At 33.4% G+C, this 15,876-nt stretch overlaps 1 protein-coding gene across 2 annotated transcripts in view; it reads left to right on the top strand.

The window, feature by feature from the left end:
• HBS1L (HBS1 like translational GTPase) overlaps positions 1-15,876 on the top strand; it is a 75,651-nt gene that overhangs the window by 54,611 nt on the left and 5,164 nt on the right. For both annotated transcript variants that reach the window (XM_014562425.2, XM_006188465.3), the window contains exons 9-15: positions 2,936-3,082; positions 4,674-4,748; positions 5,307-5,424; positions 5,839-5,907; positions 8,356-8,460; positions 11,645-11,735; positions 12,146-12,254. In XM_014562425.2, the coding sequence (XP_014417911.1) occupies positions 2,936-3,082; positions 4,674-4,748; positions 5,307-5,424; positions 5,839-5,907; positions 8,356-8,460; positions 11,645-11,735; positions 12,146-12,254 (714 nt within the window). The remainder of the gene's footprint in view (positions 1-2,935; positions 3,083-4,673; positions 4,749-5,306; positions 5,425-5,838; positions 5,908-8,355; positions 8,461-11,644; positions 11,736-12,145; positions 12,255-15,876) is intronic.

Genomic DNA, 15,876 nt, shown 5'->3' with positions numbered 1-15,876 from the left:
AGTAGATGTATAAAAGCTATACATTTATAATAAAAATAATAGTCATTTTCTTGATGAAGTGGAGCTTTATATTTCATTTATTAATAATTTGGAGTGGATGTTCAACATCTGCCTTTTTGCTATATTTATATTCAAGTCCTGTATCTTTTTAAGGAGCTGATTTATTCAGAAATACTGAAGCTTGGCAGTTTTCCCCCTTTGGGAAATTTACTTTCTTTATAATATTGAAAAATATTTGCATGATTACATGATTCTTAATGAGGAGATTGAAAAAAATTAAAAGATAATAACTAATTAAAACAATGAAAATAGCACTATACATATAGGACATTGATTTCTTTTATAATAGGTGACTATTAGAAAATATGGAGAGTTCAGAAGTTTGCCTTTGTCACTTGGCAAAAGTGTGACTTCAGCAATTGACCTTTTCTAGATTTTTCCACCCATTTAAAGGGAATGTTAATATGAGCATTTTGTCAATCTAAAAGGGATGCTATATGAATAAGTTAGAACATATTTGAAGATAAATGAAAAAGTATTGGATTCTATTTTAGAAAGTTGATAAATAATTTAAGAATATTAATTTAAGGTCCATGGACTGATTGAGATCATGATGATGGAAAAGTAATAATTATTACTGTTGACTGAGTACTGAATATGGGCCACTGTACTAGGTGTTTTGTATGCATTTAGTTTAATCCTTATAACAACTCTATGAAGTACATGTTATCCTCATTTTAAATTGATGTACCTCTAATCACATTTACCAAAGAGTATTATATGTTTTTCTCTTTGTTTCCGTCTATGTATATGTGTGTGTGTGTTTTCATTCAGTGAATACTTATTGCATGCCTTCTGTGTGCCAGGCACCATGGTAGGAGTGTGGGGATATGATGGACTACAAAGCACATTTTGAGAGGTAAATGGGAGAGGCAGACACCAGAAAATGCTTTTGAATTCTGGAATCTTAGAGTGCAGAGTAATCGTAAGGATCATTTATTCCAAATTCTTATGGTATTAGGGTAGGAAAGGATTTTAGAGATTATCTAATGGAATTCTATATGTGACAAATGAAGAAATAGGCTCAAAAATATAAAAAAAAAAAAAAGGTAGGCTTTTGAGGATACAAAGAAACATACAAGGCATGCTGCCTCTCCTCAAGGAAGTCACAGTGTAGGAAGGTGAGAAGGTAAAGACAAAAGGCTAACACAAATGTCCTGCAAGAAGAACATGCACAGTACGCATGACAAGGAGAGATGCCTTTTTATGGCTTAAAAGGCTTCTTTGAAAATACATTAGCATTTGAACTCCCAAAGACTGTTGCATAGAAAAAATAGAGAAATTGCCCAGTAATTTTTTGGTGATGATAATAAGAAAGAGGATTAGGAAGAACACTTGCTGCTTTGGGTATCTTCCCAAATCAGTGAATTTTAAATTTTAACCTAAGAAAGTAAATAAAGTTTGACAGTTATTAACAAAACTTGATGAGGAGATTTATAATCATTGGGCCTAGGATTTGTAAAGTCAGGGCTGGGTACTTTATATAAACGACATTTACCCACCAGTGTTTCTGTGAAGTGAGATAGACAATTTGCCTGAGGTGTGAGACCTATTAGTGACAATACGTGAGTGTAAGAGCCAATTTTCAAACTGATTGCTTCAGTTTGTGCTCTTAACCAAGAATCCTTGATCAAAAGAACTGGATTTTATTGAAGAAGTTAAGAGTTTAACAGTATAAATCATGAAGGATTGGAAATTAATGCTACATTTAACAGTAGATACAAAGCATTGGCAAAAATCATTGATGAGAATGAAAATGGAGGAACATCTATGGTTGCACAAACTGTTTTCCTGCAAATTTTCAAAGCTGCATCCACATGATGCAAGTGGAGTCACATAAAGACATATCAATACAAAAGAACAGTGGGAACCTGTTGAACTAGTATCAGTAAAGCTAAAGAAGAAAATGAGCTGGGTCAAGGTTAACTTCCTTTCTTCTTTGTGTGTGTGTGTAAATTGAGTATAAGAGAAGACAAGTCTTTCATCTGATTGTCAAAATGATCCACAGAAGTTAGGAAACTGCTATTTAGGTACTTTTTCAGTAGCTGTAGTGCGAGAATATACTATTTTTTGCTAATTCGTTAGAGTACAGCTTTTCATCATTATGAACAATACTCTGACAAATATCTCTGTAAATCCATAATTATTTCTCTAGGATAAATTCCTAGAAGTAGAGTTGTTGGGAAACAAAATATACGTAATTTTAAGGCTCTTGACACTTATTGTGAAAATGCCCTCCAGAAAGGCGGTGGACTCACAGTCCCACAGGCAGTGTTTGTGTCAGTGTCCATCTGCTGGCACCCTTGCTTATAGTAAACAATTTCGTCTTTCAAATCTTTGCCAATGTGATTTGTACAAGTGGTCTAAGGGAAGAATACATTGATGCATTTTTAATGTCCTTTTTTTGTTTATTCTAATACATTTGAATTTTTGAATATTTATTGGCCATTTATATGTTTTCTTTAGCAAATTGTTAGCTAGTTTTCTGTAGAGCTGTGTCTTTTTCCTTTTTTGGCAAAGACTTTATATTAAGATTATAACTTTTACCATATGTGTTCTATGTTACAAATATTTGTTTTATTTACTTATGTTTTAATTTTATGTTTTTCTCCTTTGCTTAGTTATTGTGATTGTTATATAACCAAATATGACAATCTTTTATTCATTATGTTGTGTTTTTTTGGCCACATGCTAGTACTTTGTTTTAAAATTTTAATCCATCTTTGTAATTCCTTTGTTTGATTTGCTTTGTGTTTGGTGTCAAGTTAGAGTTGCCTTTAAAATCTGACCAACACAGTTAATTGAATAATCTGTCCATTGAATTAAAATGCTGGGACATTATTTCTAGTTTTGATGATTTTTTTTTCTTCTTTAGGCAGATGTAGCTGTTTTAGTTGTAGATGCCAGCAGAGGAGAGTTTGAGGCTGGATTTGAGACTGGTGGACAAACACGGGAACATGGCCTCTTGGTTCGTTCTCTGGGAGTAACCCAGCTTGCAGTTGCAGTCAATAAAATGGATCAGGTATTTCAAGACTTGAAAATTCATTTTAGATGCTAATTAAGATGATTATATGCCATATTGATGACCTGAGATATGACGAGTTTACATTTTATTAGTCCAGTTGTCATATTTTAAAAAATAAATGCACGATCCTGATAGTAAATAAATGAGATATTAGTAATTTTAAGCAAGAAGATAAATTCTCATTTTCAGAATTAATTTCTAAATCTTTATTTTTAGTTAAAAAATGCATATTTATTTTAGTATAAAGAAAACCTGAAACAACATGTATTTGCAACTCTCCCCACCCCTAATTTTTAACTTTTCATTTTGTACATCCATCCAGTGTATTTTAATATATAAAAATCTTTTTCTTTATAACATTGGGTACTAATCTGTTTCATTATCTGCTTTTTCAAAAAATTGACAATATTCTTGTTCATGTTTCCAAGTAATTAATAATTTTTATATAGAGTTTGTTTTTATAGCTTTATTCTAGTGTATTTTAAAGATATACTATAATTTATTTAAACAATCCCCTACTTTTGGATATTTCTAGTTTTGTGTGTGTGTACATAGAAATAGTTTATTCTATGGAAATTTCTGGGCCTAAGGACATACACATTTTTAAGACTTACTGTACATGATCGAAATGCCTTTGAGAAAAGCTCTCGTTATTTACTTCTATATGGTATGTTCACTTTCCCAAACTTTTATCAACACTGCTGTTATTAAAAGATTGTATTCCAATTTGACATATAAAACATGATTTTTCTTTTTTTAATTTACTCTTCTGTGAATGGTAATAATATTTAAATATATTTTGTATGTTTATTTACCATTTGTATTTTTTCTTTTGGAATTCATATAATTTGGAACTTTAAAAAAAATTTGTAATTTGTAAAGTAATTTATTTATTAAAGATATTAATGTTTACTTTTGATTTATTTCTTTATGCTTAGGTATTTTCATACCCTGAGATTAGATACATATTCACCTAAGTTTTTCTACATAGTTTTTTTATAGTATCAGTATTATATATATCTTTTATTTTTTCTCAGTATTTTAGTATGAAAATTTTCAAACATAAAGAAAACTTGAAAAAAATTTACAGTAAATACCCACATTATCCATCTTTTTTGACATGAATTTCCATGTAAGTTATAATTTGCAGTCATTGTTCCATTTACCCTTAGATACTATATAGCATGGGTGTGGGTATCTAGAGTTTTTATTACATACACATTCTTAGTCTGTTTGACTTGGGTGCGGATGGTCAGTAATTTTATTTTATTTCAGCAGTTGGTCTTAGCACAATTTAATAAGTTACTCACTTTTTCTCCCCAAATTTGAAATCCCTTTTAGCACTGAACAAAAAATTCTGTATGTACTGGAGTTTGTTTCTAGACTTTCTGTTGTAGGAAAAGTTACTTTTAGATCGTATTAATAGTAAGATCTGACATTCTAAGCTTTAATTTTAATATATTTCATATTGAATAGATTTTATAATTATATTTTATAGTGTTGATTGTTTATATTTTATTGCAGAAATTTAAATTTTATATAGCATGGTCTGAAGCATAGTTTTAAAAATAAATTGGATCTTTATCAGGTTAATTGGCAACAAGAAAGATTTCAAGAGATTACTGGAAAACTTGGGCACTTTCTTAAGCAAGCAGGTTTTAAGGTAAGATAATTTTAAATTTATTCAGTTACTTTCCTTATGTCTAATTTTACTGATATGAGAGAAAAAACTACTTTGTTGTCTTGTTCAGTATGTTTAATTCTTTTTGTTTTTATGTCCCCTTGGGATTATGTATATCCTATTTTATATTTTTTGGATTACTTCATTCTAGAAAATTGCATGCATTTTATAAATTGGCTTGGATTTAATATTAGTAAAAGACTTTATCTCCACCTATTAAATTAAATGTGTAGGTTTAGGGAGGTCACAGTGGAAGAGGAAAATTAGTAGAGAGAAATTTCTCCAGCAAAATATGCCTGTGTTACCAGGTAAAAATGCTTCTGTGTTTTGGAACAAACTTGTAAGTTTCCCACAAAATCAAAAAAGTTGAAAACTGTTGGATTAGATAATTTCAGGGCACTAGTTCTGTGATTTCTGTTACTTTTTAAAAAGTACATGGCTGCTTTTGCAAACTTGGTATAGTTATTGTATGGTGTCCCTTTTAACATTTTAAAAACAATGCTGTATTTAGTTTCATATATTCAATCTTTTTTTTAATAGGAAAATGATGTAGCTTTTATCCCTACAAGTGGTCTCAGTGGTGAAAATCTAATCACAAGATCTCAATCAAGTGAACTTACAAAATGGTATAAAGGCCAATGTTTATTAGAACAAATTGGTAAGAATTCTGCCATATTAATTTTATTGCATTGTGAACTTTATTGATTATTTAGAGTTCTTTATGGAGGGAAGAGTGAAGTATGTGAAAAAGCATAGGATTTGTAATCAGAGGAGCTCACTTACCAGTTTTGAAATTACATGCAATATTCAAACTAATGCTAAATTTTTCTTGTTTAATTAATGAGGCTCATGCCTACCCTACCTACCTCACAGAGTGTTGTGACATTAAATGAGGAAACATGTTGAAAACATTTTATAAACTGCAAAACATTACGTGAATGCCAGCCAATTTGCTATTAGCACTTATTAAAAAGAATATTTTCTAGGAGACATGAGACCATAATGGACTTATGGGAAATGAACCAAAAATTACTTCTGCATTAAATCTTGCTATTTTGCCCCTTTTTTCCAGATTCCTTCAAGCCTCCTCAAAGATCTATTGATAAGCCTTTTAGATTATGTGTATCTGATGTTTTCAAAGGTAAGTGCTACCTCCACTGTGCTTCTTCAGTAGGGACCTTGCCTTTTCATTACCTCTTTTGTTGGACAAAATTCTTATGTCATCTTTAGATTCTCCCTTCTTTATGCCAGTGGTACACAATTCTAGTTATTTAACATCCCTACCCAGAAAAATTTTCAATTTACTTACCATTTCCCCGTCTCATACTTATCCTCCAAGTATGAAAAAAACCCTGATCCTTTGTCTTTCTAGCCGCATAGGTCTTTTTTTTCCCGTTAGTTTCCTTTAGTTTCTATATCCTTCAACCAAACTGGATCGTTCACTTAATCACATAGGGTCTTTATTGCCACTATGTCTACCAGTGTTTTACTCTTCTCTCTCTTAATCTAATTTAATGTGTACAGGACCCTACATAGAAAAGTATATAGTAGAAATTGAATAAAAGATCTCAATAAATGAAAGGATATAACATACTTATGTATTGAAATAATCCTTATAGTAAAGATGTCAGCTGTCCCCCAAATCTCCATTATCACAGAGCAGGCAGTGAAGGGTGGATTCAGAACTGAGCAGCAGTAAAGTAGTAACTGGTGAGGCCACCCACACACATACCCCACGATGCCCGTCCATGTTCTCTGTATCCTCCGTCATTGCATTTTTCATGCAGTGTTGTAATTGTTTCTGTGCTGTTTGTCCACTTAGATTGTGAGGTCCTCCAGGGCACATATTGTCACTTCTGTATCTGTATTTTGCAGGACCTAGCTCAGTGCCTGGCACATAACACATACCTAATAAATGAATAAATGAAGGTGCTTCATAAAAATCATTCAGTGAAATTGAAATGTATATTATTATTATTATCTTCCAGCATTCCAGTAGTAGAAAAAATATGATAATGCTATTCAAAATGTCTATTATCTATTTAAAATACAAGAGGTGTTTAATTTTCTTTTTGATTAACAATGTTTGCTGACTCTGCCTTTTCACCTCCTGTTCTCTCTTCAGGCTGCTTCTTGGCTTCTGCCTACACTGCTCTCTTCAGCATGTTCCCACTGAGACTACCAAATGACTTCTTGGTTGCCAACGTCAGTACACATTTTTCAGTTCTGTCTTACTTCCATCTTACTTGAATTTGGCATTACTTCTGAGGCTGGCAGCCACATCCACCTTGAAACTTTTCCCCCTTGGTTTCTGTGACCCACTTTCTCCTGCTCTTCTGTCTGTCTCTTTGACCTCTCTGTGGCCTCCTCTTTCACTGTCCCTTAGCTAATGTTCTCTGTTGCTTCACTACTCTTCTTAGTCTACAGGCTCCTTTTGGACCAACATTAATGAGTTCATTTATCTCCTGCGTCTTGATGCATCACAGATTTCCAACCTAAACCTGTTTTCGCTCTCCAGACACATCTGCTAACTGCTGCTGGGCATCTCCACAGGGAGTGTGTCCCCAGGGTACCATGCTCATGGCTTGTGTGCTTGGTGCCCCCTGGAATGTATCTTCTCCACCTGTGTGTCTTGTAGACACCTCAGATTCCCCAAGGCTACCATGGATCTTGTTCCTTGACTTCCTGTCTCACAGTTAATACATCATCATCTCTCAGATTTCTCTGTTTTTGCCTTTATTCCCCACTTACTGTATCACCCTAAATCTGTCATACCTTTTTCTCAAATTCTTGAGTTTACTCCCTTTCTACAGTCAGTGTATGCATTTCAGTCACCTTCCCCTCCTCTCTGACACAGAAATACCATCATGTCTCTTCTGTGTTCACAATTCTTTACTGGTTTCCCTTTACTTAACTGAGGGTAAAATTCAAGTTCTAAGCGTGATTAATGGGGCCCCTTTATTATTTGTCCTGTGCCCACCTCTTTGCCTCATGCCTCACTTTTCCCTCGTGATTCCATATGGTCCCATATAAATTCCATTTAAATGACACATGGGTCTTAGCACGGCCCACATTCAGTTAAGTGTGCCTTTGCTCGTGCACACAAGCTACTTGATAAACCTTCTCCTTCTGAGTGCCCAGCTAAAGTGGAATCATCCCTCCTCATGGATTCTTTGATGCACGTTTTTTTGTTTCCATTGTACATTATAAATAGCATTTGTCTCAGGTCAGTGTGATTGTTTTCATCTTTCTCTTCGCTAATGTGAACCTATATGGTTAGGGGCTTATATTTTCATCTCTCTATTCCCAGAGTTTAGCATGGTACTTAGTAAGCATTCAGTAAATATTTGAAAAAGGAATGAATTTCCACTTTTTCTCATATAAATATTTTTATTTGTAAGAAACTCAAGAGTAGAATGTAGTGTACCATATTTAGTAGATATATTAAAAATTCTGAAATGATCATTGCTTAGTGTTCATTGAACTACTGGTTTTGTATAACTAGTAGGGAAGTAAGTATTGCTAGCAGTTTAAACATCATATAGCATTGCTGTGTGAGCATTTATTAAGAATTTGGCATGTTTTGCAGATCAAGGATCTGGATTTTGTGTAACTGGTAAAATTGAAGCTGGTTATATCCAAACTGGTGACCGACTACTAGCAATGCCTCCTAATGAAACTTGTACTACAAAAGGTATTCCTCTGCAAGATTCTTTTGTTAAACAGCCCTTAAGTTTGAGACAGCAGATTTTTAAAAGTAGTCTAGTTATTAACTCGAGAGTAGATAACCTCTTAGTGAAATTGTAACTGACTGTCAAAATGATACTAACTGTTAAAGATAAAAATGTGAAAACATTAAACGATTTTTTTCTGTTGTGACTATGTGTGTATAAATGTACATATAACATTCTAACTGTGGTAGCGGTTTTTTTTTTTTTTTTTTTTTTTTTTTTTGAGATTGATTCAAAAAGCCTGGGTAGGATTGAACCAGATGTATAGACACCTGTCAGATATATTTAAAGTAGTATTGAGTAGCAGAAATTAAGTCAGACCCCATCCTGGCATTAAATAGTCAATGGCAAAGCAGATTGCTGTAGTCTGTTGTTTTGAAATGTGTATTTCAGAATTACAATAAGTTAACAACGTTGGTCATGTTTATACCAAAAAAAAAAAAATTTTTTTTTTTTTACAGGAAGACCTAAGTAAGAAAATAAGATGCAAATACAGAGAATCCTAATGTCGAGAAGAGAAATTGAGCTAGTTTTAAGTGCCACAGTTACTGCTTTTGCACATAGATTTAGTATATAACCTTTCATAACAGCTGATAACTATTTCTCTCTTCTAAACATCTGACTTTGTGTGTGTGCATGTTCTTCTTTTCTGAATTCTGCTTAAAAGTTTATAATTCTCTATTTACCTTAAGCTAGCTTCCAACTAAGTCTCTGGCTTCAACATAAAACCAAAGATTTGTTTAATACTAGAAAGTAATATGATTTGTAACAGTTTTCAGTTAATGTATAACCTACTGGTAATGTTAAATTTTTTTTTAAATTCAGTACTTTTTCTTCTGTTACTCTTTATGTATAGTTTATATCCAGAGTTGTACTTTATGAATTTGAATGTATATTTTATTTGAATTATTTTACTTATTTAAAAGCTGATTTCTTAAGGATTGTAAACAATTAATGAATATCTGTTTAGGTAGCAGAGTTAACCTAAATTTAAAGATGAATAAGGGAATGAAAGCCAAAGTTATTTCTATTTTACCTTTTTCTTTCTGCTTGCTTAGGGATCAGGAAAATTCTCTTTGGATCAAAAGTAATGTACACTTTTTAAAAAAGAATCATTTTCCATAGACCTGTTGTTTGCAAGTTTTTATCTCTGCTTTTGTTTTTTTAAAGTTATCAAGAGCTGCAATACTTTAGAAATGCTAATTTCTTTATATATTAAAGAGTTTTTTGAGAATAGAAATTTTTATATATATATGATAGATTTATATCTAATATATAAATATGTATATATATAATATAAATATAGTAATAGACATAAATTAAAAACATGATCCTAAACCATGATCAAGGAGCTTACAGACTGGCTTCTTTGTGACCTCCAAAATCCTAATTTCGTCACCTCTGAGAGGTCTACATACTTTCCCTTTTTCCTTCCTGTCCCTACCCCACCAGAAAAACTCCAACCACTTATCTTTAATCCAGTGGTTCTTAAGGGAAGCCACATCAGATGCCCTGCTTCATTCCTTGAGAGCCACCGTTCTAACCCAACCTGGAGATTCTCAGTTTTCAATTTCTCACCCTATTGCTTTTGTTCGATTCACTTGATTGTTGAGTGCACCCTTTGTCTGAACATTTCAGGTGGAACTGTGGCTCAGTAACCAGTAGTATCCTAAAAAAGACAACTGACTAAATCTGCTACCAAAAAATGGAAATTCTAAATTACATTTCACTTTATTAGCATAAGTTCATAAAGTGTTAAAAAAGAACTTCTTTCTCCACTAAAGAAAATCCTTAAGAAGATAAATATCATAAATAGGACAGTGTAACATGTTTAGGGGAAAGAAATCAGATTATATTTATCTTTAGAAAGTTTTATATTATTAATCAAACTTCTAGTGTGAAAGCTCTTCAGAATCCTAAAGCTAAAGGCAATCCCTAGCCTGTGTAAGTAGCTAGCTCCTGACTTCAATTCCACATTTCATACCAAAAATCAGATATGGTCATTTTAAATTCACACTTAAAAACTAAATTTAACTAGTTGAAAATTTAACAAACATCTTAAAATATAGTTGTTAACATTTTTGAGGTCAAGAACCTCTTTGCTCAATTGATGAAAGGTGTGACCCCTCTTCTCAGATTAATAATACAGATGTGCACCTACATGAAATTTTGAATAAAACTTTAGGTGGTCTCAGAGCTCTTAAAGTTTTCGAACTCCCAGAAAGTCTCAAAGAAACTCACTTAAGAATATGCTACATGGGAAAAATAAGTATTTTCAGAAAGATATGGGTGAATTACAATTTACTAAAAACATGTCAATTGAGAACTATTCCCCAGTGGTTGGCCTACATTCTGTCTTCAGCAGAAGACTCAAGGTCCCATGGAAAGGAACTTCCCCCACAGGATTAGCAAAATGAGAAACCCTTTAAAAGCCTTTATTCAAATACCTGAGTATTATTGCCCTTTGCAGTTGTACTCCAGGATTATCCCTAGGTAATAAAGGTATATAGCAGCAGCTGGGATCATTTTTAAATTAAAATCTCTCACACTTTTAATCTCTTCCATTTCATATAACCATTTATCATTGTGCATATGTCACTATGGGAAGCCGTTCTTTTGAGCTAGAAATAGTGAAGGGGCCCGCAGAGAGCACATCTGTCTGAGTACTGATGCCCTGCGGTACTCGGAGAACACAGGCCATTGTTTAGGTGGCTGTCTGAGTAAAGCAAAGCTCAGGAGAATAAAATACTACTAGGCATCTTCCCCACCCTTTATGTTATTCAAAGTAATTGGAACTGTGCTATTATACCTGCATCTATTAAAATAAGAGAAGTATTGGAATGGGGCCTGTTTAGTGAATATACCAGTTATGTAAATGAATTTAAAAATATTGATAAATAAGTAGGAATCAGCCTTTTATGGACAGATGCAAGTCACTTTGTGTTTAGGGTGGTGGTCCAGAAGAGTCAAGTCTAGAGGAAGTGTGTTTTCCTCAACGCTCACAGTTAACACTTCTCACTCTCAATCCATTCATATTGAAAATGATGAGTAGTGACTGATGAGGCACAAATCAGCCAAACTCCCTTGGTTGTTATGGTTTGCTATTGAGGTGTTTCACTGTGTGCTTTGGTTCTTACTCATTTCCAGGAATCACTCTGCATGATGAACCTGTCGACTGGGCGGCAGCAGGCGATCATGTTAGTCTTACGTTGGTTGGGATGGATATCATCAAAATCAAGTGAGTGAGAAAATGAGTTTAAGCGACAATTGTTTTGGATATAGGACCGCAAGAAACGTAGAATTTGCAGTTGGCCAGCTCATATGAAAGAATGTGTATTAATTCTGAATCTCATCTGGCCAAAAATAGGCACTTGTGGAAGTATAAGGATAATAAGCAAAACCTACTTAAAATTGAAATTAATATGCATCAGTGTACGTACCTGACGTGTTCTTTGAAGGAAAGCTGTAATGTATGGAAATAAAACCATGCTTTAACCAAGAAGGGAATATTTAGAAAAAGTCCCTAATTTACTTGATTGTTTTGCTTTGTAAATGGTTTTAGAGGTATTCCTACTGGATGTATATTTAATTATCCCCCCAATTACCTGCTCTCCTTTTTTGTTTGTTTCTGGTTTTTTGTTGTTACAGTGTTGGCTGCGTATTTTGTGGCCCCAAAGAACCCATTAAGGCCTGCACTCGTTTCAGAGCCCGAATCCTCATCTTTAATATTGAAGTTCCTATCACGAAAGGATTTCCTGTAAGTTTCAAAACATTTAATTGTTACTGTTTTTATAAATTCAACATAACTTTATTCTAAAAAATAACAACTCTCTTCACAAGTGATGACGCTATGGTTATTTTCAACTGACATCTTATTACTCTAACCCAGAAAAACATGAAATTAGAATTTGAGAATTTTTTTTTTAATTTTGATCCTTAAGCCTGGGGATTTTTTCAAAGAGGCATTGAGAAGAAATTTCATAATTGATAGGATACAAACTGATGATAATAATAAAATTCATTTAGGGGGAATGATAGATAATTTTTTGCTGTGTTCTGAAGGTTACCTGACCAATCTTCTTAGGTTGGGCTTTTCAGGTTTTGTTTTGTTTTAATATGCTTATTTGTAATTTTTCTGATTATAAAAGTAGTAACATTGTTATAGAAAATTTTGGAAAACACAAAAATAGAGATAATAAGAATTCCTGTAGTTATGTAATCTATAAATGTCTACTCTTTACATTTCAGAGTATTTTTTTGTCTATATTGTGTCCACCTATTGATATTTATGGGTATGTTCTGGGGATGCTTGACATAGGGCAAACTTTAATTGTGCTGAAGCAACACATTCAGACCCTGTATGCTATGAGGTAGGTTTGCAGGTTTTCATTGACTAGCATCATTTGAACACACATATGTATGGGAAGAGAGGGATTTTATAAGATAATTTTACTTATCCAGAAAACATACTCCTTGTGAATAGCATGAATCCTTCGTTTTATGTGTAATTTTTTTTTAGATATTTGGGCCCCATGCTCTGTTTAGTTGGGTACCTTGCATTTGTCATTTAACAAATGGGCATTTTTTTCCCATTAGACTTGTTTCTTTTCTTGATCAGCTCATATAGCACAGGCTCTGCATGGCAATAAAAAATGTTTCTCAGTGGGATTAAATGGCTTGCCTTTGAAATATAAACAGAGCATTTTCACCATTTGATGCATCTTTGAAATAAAACTAAGGCAGTAGTAATGCTAATTGACCTTTAAACTTCATTTAAAGTAGTGATAGTATTTTAAAGGTTAGGAATAAATTTATTTAGTTCATCTAAATTTATTTTATACCTCTGCACCTTTATTTGAGATAACCATGTGATGATTCTTAATAACTTTTCTATGAAAATTTGATCCTATAAAACTAATATTTATAAAATATTTAATGTTTAAGTATTTTAGTTTTATAATTGTATTCCATTTCTCCCATATGCTGAAAAGAAGGGGGCAAAAGGTTCTCTCCAAAAAATACTGTTATTGTTGAAAATACTTAATTTTTAAACATTCAAAATTCATGTGTTGATAGGCAAGAAATTGCTACTGAGCGAATGGCACTCGTTCTTAGAAAGCAGTATGCCCAGTGGGGAGGAGTTGGAGAGGTTGGTTATTGTGTGTTTTCACTCGTGCAGCAGTAACTTTTGCCAGTGGAGAGGTAGAGGGGTCAAGAGGTTAGTAGTTACTCTGAATAGTAATACTGTCTTCCTGTGTACGATAGTTTCTTTTATGAATTAAAAGTTTTTCAGTGCGGCTTTATGAGATTTCACCCGCGTGTATTGATTCACGAATACCAGGATGAAATTTGTTTCAGAAAAAAAATGGTCATGTTTTGTCATTTAATTTACTTCCTGTGGGGAGAAACTTTCACAATTTTTTTTTTTTATTTAACTAAGAAAAGGCTTCCTAAGCAGTTAAAATTTCACTATTTAGGGACTAGTTCCTTAATACATAAATATTTTTGTTTCCCTCTGTTCATATGGTTAAATGCTCTATATATTTTAGTAGGAAAAAAAAGAAAAGTGGAGTAGATTTTAATTAAATTCATGTTTTGATTTTTTTACTGTGATAAAATATTTATAATGTAAAATTTACTATTTTAACCATTTTTAAGTGTTCAGTTCAGTGTCATTAAGTACATTCACCTTGTTGTGCAACCATCAACACCACCTACCTCCAGAACTTTTTCTTTATCCCAAACTCTGTTCCCATTAAACAAGAACTCCCCCATTACACTTGCCCCGTATTGTCTGGTAACCACAGCTCTACTTTGTTTCTGTATGAATTTTCCTGTTCTATGTCCCTCATGTAAGTGGACTCACACATTTGTCCTTTTGTGTCTGACTTACTTCACTTAGTATAACATTTATGAGGTTTATCCATGTTGTAGCATGTATCAGAGTTTCATTTCTTTTTAAGGCTGAATAATATCCTGTTGATGCATACACCTCATTTTGTTTATCCATTCATCTGTTGATGGATGTTTGGATTGTTTCCATCTTTTTACAATTCTGAATGATGCTTCTGTGAATATTGGCATACAAGTATCTGTCTGAGCCCCTGCTTTCAGTTCTTTTGGGTATATACCTAGGAGTGGGACTGCTTGATCATACAGTAATTCTGTGTTTAACTTTTGAGAATCGCTAAACTGTTTTCCTGGCGCAGCTGTGCCCTTTTTACGTTCCCACCAGCAGTGTGCAGGGGTGCTTATTTCCCCATTTCCTCATCAGCACATGTTATTTTCCTTTCTGGGAGTGTGTGTGGGGAGATGATTTTTTTGTTTGTTCATAATAGGCAAACTAATGGGTTTGAAGGGTGTATCATTGTGGTTTTGATTTCCATTTCCTTACTAGCTAATGATGTTGAACATCTTTTCATTCCTTTATATATTTTAGGTATTTATTTCTTATCAATATGATTTACATATGTTTTCTTCCATTCTGTTTTCTTTTCAGTCCTAAGTGTCCCTTGATGCACAAAACTTTTAAATTTTGATGAAGCCCAGTTTATCTGCTTTGTCTTTTGTTGCCTTTACTTTTGGTGTCATATGTAAGAAATCATAGCTAGATTCAACATAAGAAGAATCCCACCCCCCACCCCCCTTTTCTTCTATAAGTTTCATAGTTTCAGTTCTTTTGTTTAGGGCTTTGACCCATTTTGAGTTAATTTTTGTATATGATACAAGGTGAGGCTTCATCTTCATTCTTTTGCTTGTGTATACCCAGTTTTCCCAGCACTGTTTGTTGAAAAGACTGTCCTTTCCCTATTGAGTCATCTTGGCACCCTTATTGCCACTTAGTCTTTTTGATATTAAATTTCTTTACATATGAAACATGAACAATAATAGCTAATATATAGGGTCACCCGCTAACTTCATGTTTACTGTGTACTAGGCACTACTTTAAAATAACATTATCTGGTTTTCCTCATTTAGTGACACGGGACCTGAGGCTGGGGACATTGAGGGGAGAAGGGTTGTTACAGGATTTACCTCAAATCACACTCAGGATTTGAACTCAGGTCTGCTTGACTTCAACACCTGTCTAAACTCCCATATAATATTTTATTCTCATTAGCTGGCAATGAATACAGTTAATTACTGCTATCATGTGATTTCCCTTCCCCTCGTTTTTTATGATGAAATAGTTCACATTCGTTGAACATCTTACTGTGCCAAGCATCATCTCTGATCTTATGTTAACTCTCATCATAACCCTGTGAGGAAGGTTATGTCATTTACTCAGGTTTACACAGTAGGTGGTGGGGGAGAAATTGGAACTTCTTCGCATGACCTCTTCCCCTAGTAAATTAAGGGACAACCTGATTAGAGTGGTG

Source organism: Camelus ferus, chromosome 8 (genome assembly GCF_009834535.1).
Source record: "Camelus ferus isolate YT-003-E chromosome 8, BCGSAC_Cfer_1.0, whole genome shotgun sequence".
NCBI classification, from domain to species: Eukaryota; Metazoa; Chordata; class Mammalia; order Artiodactyla; family Camelidae; genus Camelus; species Camelus ferus.
The sequence above is the reverse complement of the archived record's forward strand: the minus strand, read 5'-3'. Positions and strand labels throughout refer to the sequence as shown.